This window comes from Biomphalaria glabrata, chromosome 3, assembly GCF_947242115.1.
Source record: "Biomphalaria glabrata chromosome 3, xgBioGlab47.1, whole genome shotgun sequence".
Classification (NCBI taxonomy): Eukaryota; Metazoa; Mollusca; class Gastropoda; family Planorbidae; genus Biomphalaria; species Biomphalaria glabrata.
Genome location: NC_074713.1, coordinates 26,373,945 through 26,396,936, shown reverse-complemented (window position 1 = coordinate 26,396,936; position 22,992 = coordinate 26,373,945). Strand labels below are relative to the sequence as shown.

General features: G+C 37.2%; 1 protein-coding gene and 2 non-coding genes across 3 annotated transcripts; all 3 read right to left on the bottom strand.

Annotated features, from left to right (window-relative positions):
• Window positions 1–1,459: 1,459 nt before the first annotated feature.
• On the bottom strand, window positions 1,460–1,532 carry Trnaa-agc (transfer RNA alanine (anticodon AGC)). The gene has a single exon. It is a non-coding gene; the product is annotated as a tRNA-Ala (tRNA).
• An 8,161-nt stretch (window positions 1,533–9,693) lies between these two features.
• Window positions 9,694–9,766, bottom strand: Trnaa-agc (transfer RNA alanine (anticodon AGC)). Its single transcript has one exon. It is a non-coding gene; the product is annotated as a tRNA-Ala (tRNA).
• A 1,535-nt stretch (window positions 9,767–11,301) lies between these two features.
• On the bottom strand, window positions 11,302–13,320 carry LOC106051808 (uncharacterized). The gene is made up of 2 exons (XM_056024266.1): window positions 13,205–13,320; window positions 11,302–12,380 (listed from the first exon to the last, which is right to left on the bottom strand). Exons 1-2 carry the CDS (start codon window positions 13,251–13,253, stop codon window positions 11,338–11,340), a joined length of 1,092 nt encoding a protein of 363 aa, XP_055880241.1. The 5' UTR covers window positions 13,254–13,320; the 3' UTR covers window positions 11,302–11,337.
• Window positions 13,321–22,992: the final 9,672 nt, after the last annotated feature.

Genomic DNA, 22,992 nt, shown 5'->3' with positions numbered 1-22,992 from the left:
TCAGGGAAATTATATCTATTTTATCAGATAGTCAGAAAATGGATAAAGTTTTTACAGATCTAATAAAATATAGTGTGGGGAAGTTTTACTCTCAATGAAGGTCAATCCAAGTGGCTCTCGGAGTAAATTTCTTCTTTGGCATCCTCATCGATTTTTCAAAATGGTATGGTGCGCGAAAAAGATGCGCGACGGCACTTCGACTCTCTTTGTCTTTGTAAAAAACTCGAAGCTGGTGTTCCATTAGTATAGTTCCATGGTTACACCACTGTGGTGCAGCTCTGCCATTTACGCGATAATATAAAAAAAAACTACTTATTAATTGTGTTTTTAAATTATGTCCAACTTATATGCATAATGAGTAGATTTTTTCTCTTTAAAAAAAGTAATCAATTTTTTGTAAATGTAGTATTCAGTATGACTGGACTTACTTTAACTTAGCAATACAATAGTAAAATTATTATTTTTTTACAAAAAATCTAAAACCGTTTGCACAATTGTGTTGAAGTGTGGTACATTTAGGCACAGAGTGTATAAAAAGCCTCCAGTATTTATTACTATTAATAGTGAATAGTTGTAAAAAATGGTATACTTTTATGAAAAAAATGCTTGCATAAGTGATTAAAAAAATAGATTTTTCGCTTTCAGAAAAGTAAAAAGTAGCCGTTGCATGATGTCGGATTTTCACTTTCTAGTTTACGAGATCTAAACGGGACGGACGGACGGACGAACAAACAAACCACACAAAACTAATAGCGTCTTTTCCCCTTTCGGGAGCTGCTAATAAACGAAAAAAAAATGTGTTATAATTAAGAAAAAGTTTCTTTTCTTTTTCATTAGATTCTTTAAAAAAATGCAAAGTTAAAATTGAAAAAAAAAACACAGGCCCCTATTAGAGTCATGGGGATACGACAACGATGCGTAGGGGCATGAAAGGAAAAAGGAATGGTACAAAAATAGATGTATATCAAAGAGCGCTTCAGGTATATTGTCCAGCTCAGTTTTAATGAAGAAATTTTTTTCTTAAAAAAAAAAAGGGGGGTGGCATTTTTTAATTTCGCACGCAGGCGGCCACAACCCTCGCGGCGGCCCTGATAGTAGCCTAGAATCCATCACTTAACCAGGATTTTTTTTTCTCGGAGGGGGGGGGGGAATTCGGCAGGGTAAAAAAAAATTCTTTTATTCTAATTCATTAGTTTCATTATTTGCTCTTTCAATGATTGCTCCATAAGATATATAAAGGAAATTTTTGTCTTTTTTTTAAAGTATTTGTATATGTTTTTTTTTTGTTTTTAATTTAGACGGATCAAGATATAATATATGCACATAAAATCTAGGCTTTTTTATATTGTGGGGTCTCCGAGATCTCCCTCAACCTGTCGATTAAAAAGAAAAATAAATGTAACGCTTCTGACACCAATTTAAAAAAAAAACAATAACTTATTAGCAGAAAAAAAAAACTTGGAGCAGCAGGGTATCGATCCCTGTACCTCTCACATGCTAAGCGAGCGCTCTACCACTTGAGCTACAGCCCCACTTACTAAATCAAGACAATTATAATTCTTTCTCTTTTTTTTTTATTCTCATCTGCTAGAATCTTTTAGATGCTTTCTTTTCTAATGATATGGTTGCAATTTAGTCTAGATCAGCAATGGGCAAACTAAGGCCAGCGGGCAAAGTTTGGCCTGTGAAAAGTTTCATTCAACCCGCCACAAGTTTTGTAGGCCTAATAGTATACTAATTTAATGTCATTCACAATGGGGGAAAAAAAACATATTTTTACGCTAGTTGAAACAATAATTATAATAATTATGCTTGTCTTCGAGTCCGAAGATTAATGAGGAATGCAGTATTTCCCGTGGATACGCAGCCCCGGTTGTGACCTAGATATTTTGCCACATTTAGGGCAAGCATTACCATTGTCCGCCGGTGGTGGATTAAGGTTTTCTTTTCGCCGACTGTGTCTGTCCTCGGCAGCGGATTTTCTTTTGGTAAACTTTGAAATAATATTGCCACAAACAATAAGGTCCCATTTTCATTTGCTATGAAACCATGGTCGTTCATAAGAACTATAATATATTCCAATACTTCACTTCTAACTAAACAAAAATATATTCCTTAGGAATCCATGACAAATGATGGAAAAAAACAAAAATGAAAAAATCAATGAAAGAATTATTAAGCCAGAAAAATCTTTTTCGAAAGTTTATAGTGCTCAGAAGTTTTTCTCTCAAAATTATAACATCAATAAAAAGTGTCCATCACAGCTAACCTAAAAGTTCTACTTAGCTACTATGGACGAAAGGGCCGATGTGAATGATACTGTGTAATTAGTAGCCTATTATTTATAAGAAAATAAAATTGTGTTACTCGAGAGTTATCTTATATCTTTTTCTTGAAGGGAACAGCATAAAGTCACTATATAAAATAAGGGCAAGATATTTTTCTTGAATTTTACGATAGATAGAACTCCAAAATATGATATCTTGAATTTTCAATTAAAACGGGATGTTGTTTTCCTTAGATGCATCATGCATCAAAATAGTCTCTATATAAATGTCTTAAATATAAAATTAAGTCTTCTATGTATTAGTAAAATGTAAATACTATTCGTTCACTTGAGCTTACAAACTATTACAAGAGTTATTGAATTCAATGCAGTCTGACTACTTGAATGTGTTGTACTACATGACAGTAAGATGGCTTAATGCAGGACAAGATTTCGAGCGAGTTTAATGAAATAACAGAAGGAAATAGTGTCTCTCATCCATGAGAAAACTGGTCTGTGGACTGGGAAATATTAGAAAAGGATCCATAGCTCCTTAGAGTTTGCATTTACACAGCTCTTCATCACGTGAACAAATTCAATACTAAGATACAGGGAAAAATCCATTTATTAACGATATCTGGTGGTCACAGTAAAGGTTTTAAACATCTTATTTTATTTACAAATCAGCTAGCTGAAAGTGACTTGTCTCGTCTATTGACTGTTGTGAAGGAAAACAAGCTTAGGTATCATGAAGATAATACAATTATTTCATGACAAATTAAAAATTTAAAACTTCTGTGCAATGAAAAGGATTTAGATATTTTTAGAATGCAATTTAATGTAAATTGTAAGAGAATCAAACGTGGCTAATAATAAACCCTAATAAAAACTTCTTAATATTCAAAAATTTGAGTTCTACGAAAACCTTGCCGAAATTTAGTTTTCCAAATTTAATTTCTCTTGCTATGAGAATTTTGTTCCATGTTTGAATATTTATTTTGAGCCGCCTAAGAAGAACTGTTTCAGAAATAGATTCACAACGTAGACCTCAGTTCATTCTAAGAATAATTACTTCCCAATTGGAACCAAACTACGAAAAACTATTATCAAAGCACTGGCATCTTAAATGTGTGACCTTGCGCTCCCAGAGCTATGTTTATATGTATTTTTGTTGTATAGGTTAGAGCTATTTTTATATATTCTTTTTATAGGTAAGTGTCAGATTCTATAATTGTACTTCCGCATATTTTTATATGGGTTAGTGCGGGTAGTATAAATAGTTAAATCCATGCTACATCCTGTACAGTTAACCAGCGGTCAGTAAAGTATATTGCTGTCTGTGTGACATTTGATGATCTTAGTGATCTGGCGTATACTTATTTAATCATTTCTATATTACTGTACCTGGGACGGCCTGTAAGTTTATAACTATTTTTTATTTTCTTTTACTAGATCTATGTCACACTATGTGTAAATATGCTAGATATATCTTAATTTAGTTTTTGGAATATTTTTCAAAAGAGTTGACAGTTGTTCCCAACATGCTGTATTGAAAATGGCGGCGCCCAGCTTAGACTGATATGAATATGTTGTTTATGTTCTAGATCTAATAGAATATATGATTTTGTATTTATAGTTTTGCATTTATGTATTGCAGGCTATTATTACTGCTGAAATACATGCTGATGGATATAGCTGCTGTATCTTATATTAGTAACATTGCTGCTATAACCTCTGCTGCATTTATTGCTACTATTGTTATTGCGTCTATAGATCTAGGAATCTTATCTTATCTTAGATAATACAGATGTTAATTCAAAAAAGAAGATGTTTACGTCCTACGCGTCATGCATTTAGTCATGCATATTAACCAATGACTTAAATTCTGCCAAGTCACTGGTTTTCCTGGCTAGCTCAGGCAACCCATTCCATGCTCTAATAGCACTAGGGACTCGTGTGGAGTTTTTGATCTCCCATCGAGCGCCTCCCCAGGTGGCGGATAGGGGAATGCCCTCCAGATATGGTGGGTACCGGGGAAATAAAATACCCGGGGTGGACCAAAATCAAACCTGCTGCCTTACAGGAAGTGGAGGGATCCACAAAGGCTAGGGCACCTTACCCGAAAATAAAGGCAGCTATCCAGAGAGCTGAAAGGGGCAGCCCCCCAGATGGTTATGCACAGGACTAACAACTCTGTCATAAAAAAAATACTGTTACGAAAGCTAATACACACAAGAAAACCCGGACAGATCTCAACGGAAAACGACCTAGGCCTGGAAAAGGACATGATTTTCGTTTTGCGACATGGAACGTGCTAAGCCTTTATAGAGCAGGTGCGCTAGCCCAACTGAAGTGTTAAAGAAATATAGGATACCCCTTGTAGCCCTACAGGAAATCAGGTGGAAAGACTCGGACATTCTCAGAACCAAGGAGTATACTATATTTTATAGTGGTGGAAGCACTAACAACTTAGGTACAGCTTTTACTGTTAAAAAGGAAATGGTAGGTAATGTCATTGGATTTAAACCTGTAAGTGATAGACTCTGCTCACTACGTTTGAAAGGAAAATTCTTCAACATATCATTTATCAATGTTCATGCCCCTACTGAAGATGCAGATGATAACACAAAAGAAGCCTTCTATGATGGACTGGAGAGAATTTATGATGAAGCACCAAAGCATGACATCAAAATAGTCCTAGGAGATTTCAATGCATAAATTGGATTACATTAAGATGTGAGCTGGCGCTCCTAGATCTAATTTTTTATCTATTTATATCTGTATTTTAATTTTTGTAAACTATCTAGGCTAGTGCTGATTGCATGCCTGTCTCCCGCCAGCTCTTTAACTTTAAAGTTAGTGTAGATGAGTCATGACCTGGCTCTATAAATAGAACGGATGCTTTCGTGTCTTGTCCCTTTTTCCGGTGTTGACCGCTGGTCAGTGCTTGATTAGCTGGTCTGTGTGACCAAGCAGTGAGTTAGAAAGTTATTTTTAGTGTTGTTCCTGTGTGGACGTTCTCTGTGTGGACTGCCTGTCTGCCTAACTGCTTTTACTGCTGCCATAGCTGCCGTAGTAATTATTGCTGCTACTAGCAGCTTACTGTTGTAGTTCTGCCAAATAGCTGCTTTATTTGTTAGGTTCAGTTAAGTAGGGTTGATTAATCGTTTAGTAGTGTGTCGTCCTCCAAAACTGCTCTCTCTACCAAGAGGCCCGTATAAGACATTGGCCCCAAATCGCCCCAATAGAAAGAAAACTATATGGAGAGCTCCCTGATTTGGAAACCACTGCGCAGTTTATCTCATGTATTGGTCTAGTCATATGAACACTCCAACATAACAATGAGAACGATGAAGAAGAAGAAGAAGAAGTTTAGTAGTGTGTATATTTAGTTTTATTACTGTTGTTTTGGTTTCATGTAAATAAAGTATATATAAGTTGTTTTATAAATTTAGTTGGTTGTTTTTTTTTTAGTTTGTTTCCTTTTAGTTTAGTTTAGTTTAGTTTAGTTTGATTGTGCTGTCTGGTTGCTTAGGCTACTCTAGCCCCTTGGTCGCAGACCGAGGTGCACAGATTGGGCCCACCCAGTAGAGCTACCACCTGCCTACTGTAAAAATATTGAATAAATGTTGAGCAGCAGATAACAAAAAGGCCTCACTCAGTAGCGCCACTCCTGACCTGCTCACAAAGAGACCAACAATAATGGCATAAGATTAGTGGATTTTGCATCAGGAAAAGGAATGTCTATCAGCAGCACAAAATTCCAACATAAGAATATTCACAAGGTTACCTGGATCTCACCTGATGGCAACACCCAGAATCAAATAGATCATATACTCATAGATAAGAGACATGGATCAGACATACTAGATGTAAGAAGTTTCAGAGGAGCTAATGCTGACTCAGACCACCTATTAGTAAAAGCTAAACTTAGACAAAGAATAAGTACCATACACAATTACCAAAGAAAGAGAGCACAGCAATATGATAGTCAAAAACTCACAAAGGATCCTCTTGTTGCAGAAACTTATAGAATGGCACTCCAAACGCAACTGACAACATTAGAAAAGGACAGCGAAAATAACATAAATGAGCATTGGGAAATAATAAAGCATGCTATCAAAAGAACAGCAGAAGAGGTAGTTGGATTTAAACAAAAGAACGAGAAAATAGGGTGGTATGATGATGAATGCAGACAAACTTTAGAAGATAAGAACAATGCCCGAATGATAATGCTACAGAGAGAAACCAGAAACACTAGACAGCAATACAATGAAGCAAGAAGAAGGGCCACAAAAGTTGTAAGAAAGAAAAAACGGGAATGGGAAAAGTCCAAGATTACTCAAATTGAGGAACTAGCAAAGGAGGGAGACATGAGAGGAATGTATATGAAAATTAAAGATGAAAAGAACGGATTTCAAGCTAGATCACACATGTGTGAGAACAAAGATGATCACCTATCACAGAAAACAGCAGGGTCATTGAGAGATGGGCTGAATACTTTGAGGAGATCCTAAATACCACTGAAGATGGAGACAATAAAGAATATGAACTGCCACATGGGGAACCAGATCCCTTAATGAACCCTCCAACACTTATTGAAACATCAGAAATAATTAGGACCATGAAGAATCACAAAGCACCAGGAGAGGACCAAATCACAGCAGAACTAATTAAATGTGGAGGGAAAGACTTACATTCCCAAATACACAGACTAATATCAAGACTTTGGGAAGAAGAAGTAATACCAACAGAATGGGAAACGGCTCTTATAACCCCAATACACAAAAAATGATCCAAGTTAAAGTGCTGTAATTACAGAGGAATCTCTCTACTAAATGTCTAGGCTTATAACTAAGAGGCTTGGAAAATATTCAGAAGAAATCTTAGGTGACTACCAATGTGGTTTCAGACCCAACAAATCCACAACCGACCACATCTTCACACTAAGATGTATACTAGAAAAATGCTATGAATACAACATACTAATCCACCAACTCTTTATAGACTATAAAATGGCTTATGACAGTATCAGAAGGAAATACCTATATGACACTCTACAGGATTTTGGAATACCCAACAAGCTGACAAGACTTATACATATGACATTAAACAACTCAAAAAGCAAAGTCATAATACAAGGAGAACACTCACGGGAATTTAGGATTAAACGAGGATTAAGACAAGGAGACGCACTTTCCTGCATGCTTTTCAATTTAACACTGGAGAGAGTTATAAGAAATATACACATAAACACAAGGGGAACTATTACTACTTCAGGAGAGAAAACACGGATCCACAACCAACAGGGACGATATACAGCCAACCTCTACAATACCTTGCTTATGCCGATGGCATTGCCTTATTGGGTAAAGAAACCTCTGACATCGCTAGAGCCTTCATACAACTAGAAGAAGCATCTCGACCAGCTGGACTTGAGGTCAATGACAGTAAAACCAAGTACATCACAATGACAAAAGACAATCAAACAGAGGGACAAAATATCAAAATCAAAGACCACGAATTTGAAAACGTCCAAACTTTCAAATATCTAGGAAGTACTATTAATTTAAAAAATGACCTACTAACAGAAATAAGGGAAAGAATAGCAGGAGGCAACAGGGCATTTTATAGCACCCATCATTTACTAAAGAGCAAAATGATTTCAAGGAAAACCAAGAAAATAATATACAAAACTATAATAAGACCAGCAGCAATGTATGCAAGTGAGACGTGGGCACTGACAAAGACATCTGAAAATTTACTTAACACTTGGGAAAGAAAAATTCTTAGGAAAATCTATGGTGCCATACAGGATGAAACAGGGTGAAAACACGCACTAACCATGAGATATATCAATTGTATGAAGACCCACCAATAGTGAACGAAATAAAAAAGAACAAACTACGTTGGGCAGGTCACCTTGAAAGAATGTCAGACAACAGAGGGGCGAAAATCGTATACAGGCAAAAACCAAAATGCAGGCGACCCAAAGGCAGACCTCGAATGCGATGGATAGATGATGTGGAAGCAGATCTGAAGCAGGTTGGGGTTAGGGCGTGGAGACGAAAGGCCCAGGAGAGATCTGAATGGAAGGATGTGTTAAAGCAGGCCAGAGCCCTCCATGGGCTGTAGTGCCACTGGGATGGATGGATGGAAGAGCACTAGGGAAGAAGGAGTATTTGTACAAATTTGTCCTAGCATCAACACTAGTCGGCTTAGATCTTGTGGCTTAGTCTGTTCTTAGTGAATAGTAAGGTACTAAGGTGTTCTTGTTTTAGTGTTAGTGTAGATCTAGGTCTAGTGTAGTAGTTGTAGTGATTTAGTTAGATAGTTGGTTGGGTTCGTTTGTTAGTATTTGTAGTAACATAGATCTAGAGTATCTAGAGGATTTTAGTTAGTTACTGGGTTCAGTTGTAGTGGTTAGTGTTACTAGTGTATACATTATATTTTATTATTGATCTATTTTTTTTGTATATGTAAATAAAGGTTCATTTTGTCTTATTTAATTTCAAGTAAAGTTTCGTTGGTGCTTTCATTTAGTTTAGGTTAGTATGTCTGGTTACTTAGGCGACTCTAGCCCCTTAGTCACAGACTGAGGTGTCACAGATGAAGCCCACCCAGTAGAGCTAACATCTGCCTACTGTAAATAAAATTTAATGTTGAGCAGAGAAAAGGTCTCTCAGCGCCTCCTGACCTGCTCACAAATGCATAGTATTGGTTCACTTATAATAGACTATAATTTAATAATATTTTTTATGTTTATAATAATGCATCGATTCCCGTTTTATTGATAAATAGTGTTTCTGCTTTCTAATTTTTTTTTTAATCTTTGATAAATTTTCTCTCAACAAACTGATTAAAGTTAATCTAAAACGCGATGGAGTGTTAGAACATAAGCGGTTAACATAGTTGTCAGAAAAGTAGACTAGGACAGTGTAGAACAAATCCTTATTTATGTCTTATCGGGTTAGACACTAGCCCAATGGTCCGCGTACTTCTAAGGCGTCTCTTACAAAAGATTGAATCAAAGTGGATGACTGCCCCGTCGTATGGTACGCACTCTGGGCTGTTGTCTTGATGGTCCTGGGGTCTGAGCCCTGCCCGCTGTCCTACAGGTTTGGGTAATGATGTAATAAACATCAGTTCTGAAGAAACATCTGAAATGTGTACACAAAAACAAAAGCGCACTAATCATTTTATAGGAATAATCAATACGTGATCTACACAATTAATACTAACTATTTTACTTTTTAATCTTTTTTTAGTCTTTAAAAACTTAGCTTGGCTATATGAGAAAAAACAGTTCAGCATATCTACAATATTAAGATAGATAAATAGATGTATACCAAGATTCGCTATCATTTTCTATATAATTCCGCCTTTACTCTTGAGCTTAAAACAATGTAAAATATAAATAAAAATTCTGGAGCAGCAGGGTATCGATCCCTGTACCTCTCACATGCTAAGCGAGCGCTCTACCACTTGAGCTACAGCCCCGGTACTTTAGCGACAGGTATTTAACCTCTTTTTTAGCCTTTCAGATGTTGATTTCATTCTTCCCTAGTGCTATTAGAGCATGGAATGGGTTGCCTGAGCTAGCCAGGAAAACCAGTGACTTGGAAGAATTTAGGTTATTGGTTAATATGCAAGACTAAATGCATGACGCGTAGGACATAATTATCTCCCTTTTTTTTTTTGAAGTAACGTCTGTATTATAAAAGATAAGATAAGGACAAAGCTTAGTGCCTTATTATAGGTCTCTAGATAAAATTTGAATGTCAGACCAGAGTGTGACCTCCGAGACCCCATATCGAAGGTGCCGACCAGAGACGATATGGGTGGCGAGTAAGGGCAACTACCGCAGGCCCGCCGTTAGGGGGGGGGGGTGATACAAAGTGCATGTTTTGTTACTGTCAGCCGATCGTACAAATATTCACAAATATTTGTAACCCTTATATGACTCTGCACTGCTAAGGACTGTCTGGACATTTCGCTCCATACTAAAGGTTTTAACGGTAATGTGCTATTTGTTTACATTTTAATTTTCCAAGGCTAGAAAATAAAAAAAAAATGTTTTAACTATGTTTTGTTTATCATTAATTCCATATCATACCACCATATCTGTACAGCGGAGACACCAACAAGTTTGCTATTTATGGATTTGCTTCCATTTTATGAACATTTACAATCGGAGTAAAATCAGATAGTTAGCTGGGTGGAGCACATTAAGATCAGGTGTCAGAAAGTATAAATACCTACTGTGAGGCATTTTTACGTCTCGGGAGAATATTTTTCCCTTTGCCACTTCTTGTGTGACTAAAGAGGCCAATCCTTGATACACAGCTGGGGTCACAGGTTGGGCATATATAATCACCAGACGCTGTTGCATTTTCACCCTTCTTTCTGCTTCTGTTGTGTATGGCATCTGCAATCCGGGACCCTTCCTTTATGCTCTCTCTCCATGTGGATCTATCCAGTGCCACCTTTTCCCAGCTGCTAGTGTCGATTTTGAAGTACTTCATGTAGCGTTTGCATACATCCGTAAAAAAGGGCGACCAGCAATATGTTGTCCCACACTCTTTTCTGCAACCGTGACATGGTGCCCATTGCTTTGGCTATCCCGTTGTTAATGTCTTTATCCAGTACAGCATTGTTGGATATGATGGAGCCAAGATAGCAAAAGTAATCAACAATTTCTAGTGGTTGGCCATTAACGGCATTAAGGCAAATACTAAAATACAAGCAACTAAATAGGCTAGATAGTAGGATATATAGACTAAAAGTGACTTTTCATTAGTAATTAAAGGACTAGATTCTAAGTTATAATCATTACGTAGATTGTTGTAAAAATAATCCCCATATACAAAGTCTACACTTTTACTGCTTCTTGTAGCAGACCAAATCTTTAGTCTGCTTCTGTAGTCTGTCTGGTTTCCATTGCAGTCGGAATTCTGTGTATTTAGAATAAATTGTAAACATGAAATAATTTAGATCTTTTGAAACGGCAAAGAATAATAATAATAATTTCAGAATTTAAACAAGTATATTTTTAATATAGCAAATAAAACTTAAACACTTGTTGAGTACTCTGATGTCGTTGTGGAGTAATCGGATGTCGTTGTGGAGTAGTCTGATGTCGTTGTGGAAAAATCTGCTGTCGATGAGGGGTAGCCTTTCTTTGTTGTTGAAAAGTCTGCTGTGGAGTAATCGGATGTCGTTGTGGAGTAGTCTGATGTCATTGTGGAATAGTCTGATGTCATTGTGGGAAAATCTGCTGTCGATGAGGGGTAGCCTTTCTTCGTTGTTGAAAAGTCTGCTGTGGAGTAATCAGATGTCTTTGTGGAGTAGTCTGATGTCGTTGTGGAATAGTCTGATGTCATTGTGGGAAAATCTGCTGTCGATGAGGGGTAGCCTTTCTTCGTTGTTGAAAAGTCTGCTGTGGAGTAATCAGATGTCGTTGTGGAGTAGTCTGATGTCGTTGTGGAGTAGTCTGATGTCGTTGTGGAGTAGTCTGATGTCGTTGTTGAAAAATCTGCTGTATTTGTGAAGAAGTCTGTTGACGTTGTGGAGTAGTAATATGAGGTTGTGGAATAACCTGTTGTTGAAATAATGCTGTACTGGCAGACGTAAGAGTGAGCCTCTCGAGCAGACAACACCAAAAGGACGGCGCTGCTCTCGCAGGAGCTCTCCCTCCACTTTCCGCCTACAGAGGGAGAAATGTCCATGACCACGCAGTCTCTGGTGATGTGGGTGAAGTTATGGTTGGCCGTGGTGCTGCTCGGACCCTCGCCCTGGTACCAGTTGCTGTAGAAACCCAGCTTGGTGCCATCCTCCCAGACGTAGTGATCCTCCTGGGCGAGGTCGTTCAGGCCTATCCAGACTCTGTCATAGGCGTCGTTATAAGTCGTAGTGAGCTGCTGGTACACGAAGTTCTGTATGTCTGCCGTCTTGACCAGGACCAGACTCCCGCCCTGGAGCTCGCAGTCAGTCTGGGCCTCTGAGTGAGTGTACTTCCGATAGACGACGAACTGATAGCAGAAATCACCATGAACTTTCAAATAGCGATCTTTAGCAGGTCCATCAGGACACAACTTAATATCTTGCGATGTAACTGAAGAGAAATACGCATAGTTAGTTATAGTAATATTTGTCTTACATTTAGAGAGTAGGCCTAGTATTCGTTTAGCTTGGGTGACAGTAGAATAAAAATGTAAAAATTGATATCATTACATTACAGAGTCAGGATGCCCCTGTCAGACTTTTAGATCTAAATGATCTAAAAGATGGTGAACGAGGGTGTCACGTGGCCAGCACAACGATTAACCGCCTTTACTTCCCCTAAGATCTTGAAGTTCAAAATACTAGTCTTCACTGAGATCCGAACTAAAGTCCCCTTTTGATGTTTGCGAGATGATTTAACACTAAGCCACCACTCTCCATATTACAATGTCAACTTACTCAAAATATTATAGGATTACTGATCTGAACCCTCCGACATGTAAAATGAGAACGAAGAAGAAGAAGAAAACTCGAAATATCTGTATAAAATTAAGATATTTTGAAATTGTCATTTGCTGTTATAATAAATGTATAGTGTATACATATTTAATAATATTAAACTTCTTTTAGGATTATGTAGGACATTTTATCTCCTTGTTCGCAGACCTTAACTTTATAATTTTTATTGTTTAAATCTAAGCGAAGAGAAAGCGAAGCTTGAGACTATTTCATGATGTGGTAATGAATCGTGGCTTTTTTCAGACGCAAAGAAAATTGTAAACACGACAACAATTGATCTATACACTGAAAGATGGTCCAGAATTGTTGCAATAATACAATACGAACAATGTTTAATAGTAAGTGAGAATATTACAGCTTGTTAGTCAATTAAGTTTCACATATGTCATTGTAGTATTCAAAACTTGTCTCTCTTACCTGGACTATGAACAAATGAAATTAGCAGAAGTAAAACAATGGCGCCCATCTTGCTCTGCGTCAACTGATTTAAGTGTAACTAAACTTAAGTCTAATTATAATTATAAATACCGGGAGATAAGGACATGCTCAGATAAGACCTCGAGATTATTTTCTGAAACGTTGACTTAAAAGGGGGACTCTTTAGTCAAATTCAGGAGAAGAGAAATTATAAACATGGATCTCTGTTTAGTTTCAAAAATCCTTTGAGTAGGCCTAGAAGGGAATGACGGTCATTTGTAGTTCTTAAATAAGAAATATCAATGTAGCTTCAAAGATAACAATTGAAAAAAGGAAAATAAACAAATGAACCAATAGAAATCGTCTTTTTGGCCAGTCTTTATAGATCGGTGTAGGCCTATATATGAAGCACACAGACTCAGCTAAGGAAGAGCTGGTTTGAACAACGAAAACAAATGAACTAGTCTCAAAAATTATATATACTCATTCTGTCCGTCTGGTAAAAAGTCTGTACACGTTATTATATTATGTCGCCACATCTGGTATGTTGGCCGATTAGGTGGGGTGGGAGCAGTGGTGTAGCAGGATACCCGTGGGCCCGGGTTCAAGAAAATATTGGTGGGCCCCCTCCCCCAATAAGACAAAACAATTGAGTAATCTGAATGTATCGGTACTTTGACCAAAAGACATTCCAATGCAAGTAGAATAGCTTCTTAATAATCTTATTCCGTTTGAAGCAGGACTCCAACACAAATTAAAAGTGTGTAAGTTTGTACAATTTTTTTGAACAGAATTAAACGAGTTAACGGAGTTTCATATCTATAAAGAAATGAGTTCTAGTTCCAATTCTACACATTTACATTCCTAAAGCACTTCTAGGTGTCAAACTTTGAAACATTGATACAAACTAGTATCTAGGTCTACGTCCATTATTTCACAGTAAACAGATCAAATATTTATTTATTGAACATTTCTCTGGCCTTCTTAGTCTATGGCCTCCTTCAGTCGCGAAGCAACTATGGATTAACTCATTGAAATGAGATGAATGCCTGGGCAATAGCTGTGGTCGAAACGATGTCGCCCACACATCATTTCCTCCCCCCTCTTCACGCAACTGATGTATCCAAAAGAACGGCAGTGCCGATACAGTTTGGGGTCAGCGGCGTCGCAGGTTCTGCCAGGGTGTAGCTCTGGTTGCTGCAAACTGCCTTAGGGTTGCCAGCTCCTGATTTTTCCTCAGGGTTGACTCCCGAAGCCTTTCCCATGATTGGGTATAGCTGCAAGGCAACAGAGGTTTGAATTCAGAGTTTACCTTCTCCTAGGTGGGTAGCCAGCCATGGCTAACGAGCCCCTCTTGCCTGAAGCTTACTGGTTAAGGCGCCAGTTACTCGCCTTTTCCCCTTCTCCTGTTAGTAAGATCAGTTCCGCCGGACTCAATATCTGAGCCACATATGAAGGCCAGGAGTTGGACTGGTTGTCAGAGGCTATTTGAGACGCTGGCCATTAGGAAGCATTTTATAGGCAGTGGAGTGCAAACATCCATTACCACTTCCGGCAATGACAACCTTGCCTTCTTAGTAGCAAAGCAAGAAACCAGTGCATCTATTTCTAAATGCGCCAGCGGCTTCTTCTAATGAAACAATGCCCAAAGATTATTCTAGTATTCAGTCATATTGGAAGCACCTTCATAGCTTTAGCCTCGTAGTTTATCTAAGGATAAATGTTTTTTTTTATTACTTGTAGCATTTGTTCAGCAAATTCTGATGATGTCTGATTCTCACATATATGGAAACCTAGAAAAGACTATCAAATTTCTATTTCTTTTGACCAGGCTGTTGTTGCGACGATGACGTGGCCGTTTGACACACAAAGAGATAGTGTCAAACGCTGTTTTCTTCAGCACAGCCGTTGATCGGACACGCTGTCTCAGCAGACCTTCCCGACAGATGCCTCTCAAGGGAACTGCAGGTTCACATGCAGCCACGTTGCAAACAAAGTCCAATGCACCGCAGTCACCCTCACCCAACAGTCTCACATCCAGAAGATAGGTCTCTTCAGGTTCAAGTGGAAAATGTCTTCCTCTTGACAGCTCAGATTTAGAGTGGTTTGATTGACATTCATCTATGTCAATGTCGATGATGATAGTAGAAGTACACATGCCTTGTTGGTGGTTTTCTTCCCATCTAAATTCTATGTGTGATGCGCCGCACGTACAGTTCATGCTTAACTTCTGGATGCAGTTGTCAAGCTTCGAATTTCCCTCGTGAGCATCGGCAGATAGGCAGAGGTCTTTAAGGTCCATAGCAACAAGCTTGAACGCAGACCCGACGTTGTCTTGATCTGTCCAGCTCATTAAGGTACTGGTAACAGGTATAACAGGAAAAAACGCTTAAGGCACATAACAGACTTCAGTTAAGGTACTGGGAACAGGTACAACAGGAACAAGCGCTTCAGGCACGTAACAGACTTCAGTTTCTTTATTTGTCTCTTTCCCTCCAATTCGGTACATTCCGTTGAGATCGTCGCAGCAATCGTTGTCACATTTCTCGTTTTGAAAGTCAAAACCACAAGACTTGCCCACAACACAGCCATAGACGGCGCTCCAATCCCCAGCGTCTCCGTCACCACTATTTGTGCAGCCACAGTCCTGACCATGCAGCTTCTTCACCAACGAGTCTACAGGCAACTGCTCCTTTACCAACGAGTCTACTCCTTCTTTCGCTTGAGACACCATTTTATCTACCTTGTTCCCCATACTGTTAATTTGTTCACACATTGCATATTTTCTTCCTGTATCTTGCCAATGAGCTCATAAATCTCCGGTTTAATTTCAAATAAGTAGGTATCTGGATCTTCGTCTTCATCTATCAAGGCTTGCCGGAGACGAGCTGTAAGCACCTCCTTGGTACCACCAATTATCTCATATCGGTAACGAGGTTCCTTCCTAAGCTCTTTAACTGAGAGTTGGTCTAATTGTTTCAAAGCTGCCATTGTAAATCCTACCTCCTCTCGTTGAGTTGCCTATAATCCCACTTCTGAGACCAATTGTAATAACTTAAGTGAGGCAACTGAACGAGGCACATACATGTTTATTTACACATCACAGATACACAAAACATCTTCTATCTTAGGCACAGTCTTTTCACTTCGGCTCTTGTTTTTCAAATTGCACAGATTTATTAATGTTAATCTAGATCTATTAAAACATTATTACATAATTGATTCAAAATAATTGATGGAATATCACCAATAATATTTTACCTAAAAGAAATGTTGATATTACATATTTTAAATACAAAACAAAATAAAAACATATTAAGCTTTGAAAAAAATGAATAATTTGCAGTTGTTTCGAAATTTTAATTAGTGACAATCAGGACTATCCCTATTTCTTAACCAAACTCTCACCATCCCCCCATCCCCCATTCCTGTAATACTACCAATGGTTTTATGAATAGACAATAATAAATAAATAAAAAAAAGAATGGGACGATATGGAAACGATTGTCACCTCAAACGTATGATTAGGGCTGGCCACCATTTGAATTTACAAAACCTGATGCAAAGCAAATACTACATTAAAGTTTAAAACACTGGTTTTGAAGTTATAAATTTTGGTACAGCGTTCAGAATATTTTGAGGGAGCTATTTAAATTCTTTTTTTTTAATCGGTTTTTACAAAAGTGAATTTATGTTTTCACTTTGGTATCATCTTCAAGTTCTCAACTAGTCAAGAGTCATGGGCCCAAGTGCAGTGGGCCCATAATGGTCATGGACCCGGGTTCATTGAACCCCTTCGCGCCATGGATGCTACGCCACTGGGTGGGAGATAGCATTTTCTGCCCTCCCCTCCCGATACCCTTTGAGCTGGGGGGGGGCAGTTTTTATGTAGAAATAATAGTTTGGGACAAAATTAGTTGAATATCTATTGAATATAATTTGTTGAATATTTATTGAATAGAATTTGTTGAGTATTTATTGAATAGAATTTGTTGAATATCTATTGAATATAATTTGTTGAGTATTTATTGAATAGAATTTTGTTTCTTTTCTGCTGCTTCCCTTCTGTTATGTTTTACCGATTTGTTGGAAGGGGCGGGGGCGGGGGCATCTACTTTTCTCCCGACCCAAATCCCTTGACTGGGAGGGGAGATATAATTTGTATGCAGAAATCATAGTGTAAAAATTATTATCTGTATAATGTAAGTTGCTTGTTATTTGAATTTGAACCCATTTGTATATTATGTCGCACCACATTCTAATATCAAATTAAATCATTAGTAATTTTTTAATTTTAATTGAAAGAGAATGGTCGAAACCAGTCGAAAAGGTGGGAGGGGAGATGCAATTGCCCCTCCTTCCGTAAATTCAATCATTAGCAATAATTGTTTTTATTCTTCCGCCCCTCCTCTTTTCTGTTAAAACATATAGTTAAATATGGAGACTCGATGGAAGTGTGCATGAATTTGTCATGATTATTTAAAGAAAGACTTTTTTTCAAAACATTAAGAATGTTGAGAAACTTGTAGGTATAAGGGTTACCATTGTGATGACTTTTGAACCCAAATATTTTTCTCCTAGTCACCACTTCCCAGCCTTTACTCAATCTGACATTTTGTTTTTGTATAAATACTTTGGAACTATATGTCACAATTTAGCCTAGAATTGAATCTTAAAAATACACAAAATTTAGAGTAGAATCTAATTGGTCTACTTCATTTCTCTTCCCTCTTCCGAAATTTTTTTTGTTAAGAGCTTTGAATTATAGTTATGTAACAAAACAAAGTTACAAACAGACCTATTAGGCAAAATTAATCATTTATAAATGAATGTCTTTTTCAAATTTTTTTTTTTTTTTGTGTCGACCCTCAAAGTCGTAATCTAAATCATTTTTATAAAGGTGACCGGTCACTTCATCCCCAGTCACTTCATCCCCGGTCACTTCATCCCCGGTCATTTCATCCCCGGTCACTTCATCCCCGGTCACTTCATCCCCCGGTCATTTCATCCCCTGGTCACTTCATCCCCCGGTCACTTCATCCCCTAATATTTTCATCATCTGATAATTTTATCTAACAAATTGTAATTTTAAAAAGCATTAAATGAGCAATATTTAATGTATTCCTTTTTTATTTAAATGACAGAGAGAGAGAAAGAGATAGATAGAGAGAGAGAGAATCACACCCTAAATATACATGCAATATTATTTCCAATAAGCACTCAATTAATTTTAAGGCTATAGGAACCTCATCATGACGGGTATGTTCACATAACTAGAGGCCCCCCACCAGTTTCGCTATCTAAAGTGAATATCAATAAACAAAATACATACTTACATATACATGCAGAAATGAAATATCGATAGAAATAAAGTCCTATAACACAATTTGTAACTTTAATGTTTATAAGGAAGTCTGCCATTATTAGAAAAAAATAAAACCTTATTACAAGGCTAAAAATGACTCGCCCATTTTCAAGAAAGAGCGATTGAAAAATTAAATAAAGTGAAACATGGTCGTACTTTCACCACAGCTTGGCCTTTGATGATAAGTTATCAGCGGCACGGTCATAATTATTGTAATCGCACTTCTATCTCTCAAAAGATTTCCACTACTTGCACCACACATTGGCCTTTGATGATAAGTTATCAGCGGCAAGGTCATAATTATTGTAATCGCACTTCTATCTTTCAAAAGATTTCCACTACTTGCACCACACCTTGGCCTTTGATGGTTAGTTATCAGCGGCACGGTCATAATTATTCTAATCGCACTTCTATCTCTCAAAAGATTTCCACTACTTGCACCACACCTTGGCCTATGATGATAAGTTATCAGCGGCACGGTCATAATTATTCTAATCGCACTTCTATCTCTCAAAAGATTTCCACTACTTGCACCACACATTGGCCTATGATGATAAGTTATCAGCGGTACGGTCATAATTATTCTAATCGCACTTCTATCTATCAAAAGATTCCCCCTTCTTGCACTACACCTTGGCCTTTAATCATTACGCTATAGATAAGTACACATCCAGATTTACCAAATAATATTAGATTTCTCATTAAGAATACAAAGTGGAAGAGGAAACACTATAAACGCATTAGTAATATGTCATAAAATGTAAAAAAGAAAGCATTCTACATAATCATATTTATATATAAAATATTTAATTGGGGATGAAATGACCAGGGGATGAAGTGACCGGGGGATGAAGTGACCAGGGGATGAAATGACCAGGGGATGAAATGACCGAGGATGAAGTGACCGGGGATGAAGTGACCGGGGATGAAGTGACCGGGGATGAAATGACCGGGGATGAAGTGACCGGGGATGAAGTGACCGGGGATGAAGTGACCGGGAACCCTCTGAATGGGGGGCTGGTCCTATTTTGATGGAGAAATCATAGTTTGTGAACAAAATTAGTTGAATATCTATATAATATAAGCTACGTATTGATATGTGAACCTATTTGTATATTATGTAATCTCTAATCTCAAATTTTATCATTAGTAAATATAAAATGAAAAAGGGCTGTACCAGGTGGGAGGGGCGATACATGTAATCGCCTTCTGCCCATATGAAAAACCAATACTTTTCTTTTTGAATTATAGTTAAGAAATTACAAAATTAAAAGAAAAATATGTCACTAATATAATTTATTTATTCTTATTATTTATAAATTCTTATACCAAGTCGCCCAACCCTAGTCTTTAATGCCAAATGCAATCATTGGCAGAAATAATAAAAAGGAGCGAGGATTAACGTTTTCACTCTACCGTCCTCCCCTTTCCAGACGAAAACATGATGTTTTAAAACAGAATAATCAAATATGGCGACAGAGTTTATGTAATTTCATATGAATTTATCATAATTTTTTAAAGAAAGAATTTGCTTTGGAAAATTTAAAATTCATACGGAAGTTTTCAGTATAGGAGTAACGATTGAGATGAGTTCTGAACCCAAATATTCTTTTCCTAGTCGCCTTTTTTCAACCTTTACTCAATCTGCTATTTTTCTAGTTAAATAAATTTGGGACTATAGTTCATAATTTGTGCTTAAATCCTAAAAAATGCAAACAAATTTAAAGTAGAATCTAATTGGTCCACTTAATTTCTCCTCCCACTTCCAAAATTTTTTGTTAGAGCTTTGAATTATAGTTCTGTAACAAAACAAAGTTACAAACATGCCTATTGAACAAAATCTATCACTTACAAATGAGCTTTTTAAAAAAATATATTATTTTTCTAATATCTTCAAAGCCTAAATCTAAATATGTGGGGTATCTTCAAATCGTTTTATTTGCAATATAGTAAGGGCCTATCTTATTCATATTAGAATATTTTTTTAAGTAAAACATTATTGAAAAGGTCATTTTTTAATAGGATGAATAACGACCTGTAAATGTCAGGAGATTGCGTTTCTGCTGTAAAAAATGCAATAAAACGCTTTTGGCGTCGGGACCTTACCCCGAATCCCACTGATAAATAATGAGCTATAAATGTCAGGAGAATGCGTTTCTGCAGTGAGGAATGTAAGAAAACGATTTTGGCGTCGAGGCTTCGCCCCGAGCCCCACTGAGGAGGCCTATAGCCCTCCTTCCTCCCCCAGACCCCCAAGCTATCAAGAGAAAAGGCTCAACATGACTTTTTTTTTCGCAGAAAGTTTAGAAACACTATATATATATATATATATATATATATATATATATATATATATATATATATATATATATATATATATATATATATATATATATATATCTGTGGCATTTTACGTATATGTATATTTATATACATGGGTGTAGCCAGGGGGGGTTTTGGGGTTCGAACACCCCCCCGAAATGAAATCCCCCCCCCCTGAGGGGGGGGTCGGAGTTTAGTGACTGATCTTTTGCTTAAATTATGTTTATTTTAGGTGAAATTTTAATACTAAACCATCACTTGCCCTAGCACAGCCAAGGGATTTTGAGTTTAAAACTCCCTACCAAGGGATTTTAAGTTTAAAACTCCCTACCAAGGGATTTTGAGTTGGAAACCCCCTACCAAGGGATTTTGAGTTGGAAACCCCCTACCAAGGGGTTTTGATTCTGAAATCCCATACAAGGGTGTTTTGAGTTTAAAACCCCCTACCAGGAGTTTAGAGTTAAAAAAATCCCTACCAGGGGGTTTTGAGTTTGAAACCCACTACCAAGGGGTTTTGAGTTTAAAACCCCCTACCAAGGGGTTTGCATTTAAATTCCCCTCTTCTATAAAACCAAAAAAAAAATGCAAACGATAATTCCCAAATTCCAAGAGCACATCTAAGGAAGATTTTGATTTTAAATCCCTCTCGAAAATTTACGATTAACCCCTCTTCAATATAAAAAAAGTTAATTACAAACTCAAAATTGTATGAGCGTAGCCAAAGGCTTAAACCCCTCTTCAGCTGGGTTTGAAGCTAAAAATACCTCTTCAATATAAAAAAAAAGCAAATTACTCCCTCAAAATGCTATGAGCATAACCAAAGGGGTTTTTAGTTTAAACCCCCGGCCAGCGGGGTTTGAAGCTAAAAAATAAATCTTCAAAATAAAACAAACAACAAATTTCGCAATCAAAATGCTTTGAGCGTAGCCAAGCCTAATGGGTGTTTCGAGTTTAAATTTCCCTTCAGAAGGGTTTGACTATAAAAAATACCTCTTCAATATAAAAAAAAAATACACTCTAAAATTCTTTGAGCGTAGCCAAGCCAATTGGGGGTTTTGAGTTTCAACCCCTCTCCTCCAGATGGCTCTTTTTTAAAGTTTAAAACCCCTCAAGATAGTTATGAGTTTAAAATCCCCCTACAGAGCGTTTTAAGGTTGAAAGCCAAATTCTATGACCGTAGCTAAATGTGGCTTTGAATTAAAAAAAAAAGCAACTCCAGATATATTTTAGTTTAAAACCTCCCAACAGATAATTTTGACAATAAAACTTCCGTTTTCGATATAACATCTAAAGTAAAATAGTCACTTAATTCCAAGATCGTAGTCAAGAGAAGTTACACATGTCTACCAGTGGCTGGGCTCCATTAATAAAGTGCAATGAAATTGAAAAGCACTAAATGTGGCTCTACAAAGATGGCTAAGACGGATTTTAGGAGTCAGCTATAGAGATCGGGTCTAAATAAAGGAAATCCTATACCGAAGTGGGAGTCGACCCTTTAGTAAGGTTGTGACATGAGGTTTGCGGAACATGTGCTCCGACAAAATGAATTACTCCAAGTTCGGAGGATTTTTTTCTTGCATGAGACCCGATCTATATAACTGACTCCCGAAATCCGTCTCAGACATTTAATATTGAGCCACATTTAGTCTTTTCTAAATTTTTGCAGATGACTTCCATGTCTCACATACATATGTTGCTGTTGGGATGACAACAGCTACTAAGGGAAGATATTTTGTTTATTATTTCATTTTTTATTAGATAATATAATAGAATATCAACCTGTACTCCAGAAAATGTAATTTTAAAGGAATATGTTTTCTTTATTATTTTTAAAAGTTTAAATGGCATTCATTCTAGCACTGGAGACCATTAATTTTTCAAACCTAGTGCCATTTTTGCGTATACTGATGGGTCGGCATCAATAGATTCTGGAAGAGCAGGCGATGGAGACTACATCGAGTTTCTTGGCTCTGACTTAGACAAAATCTTTGGACCATGTGGTAGTGTTTGCAGTTTTGATGCGGAAGCCATGGCAGTCTGTGAGGCCTTAAAAGTCATTGACTCTCAACTCGGTGAGGGACATTTGAGGGCCACACAGATT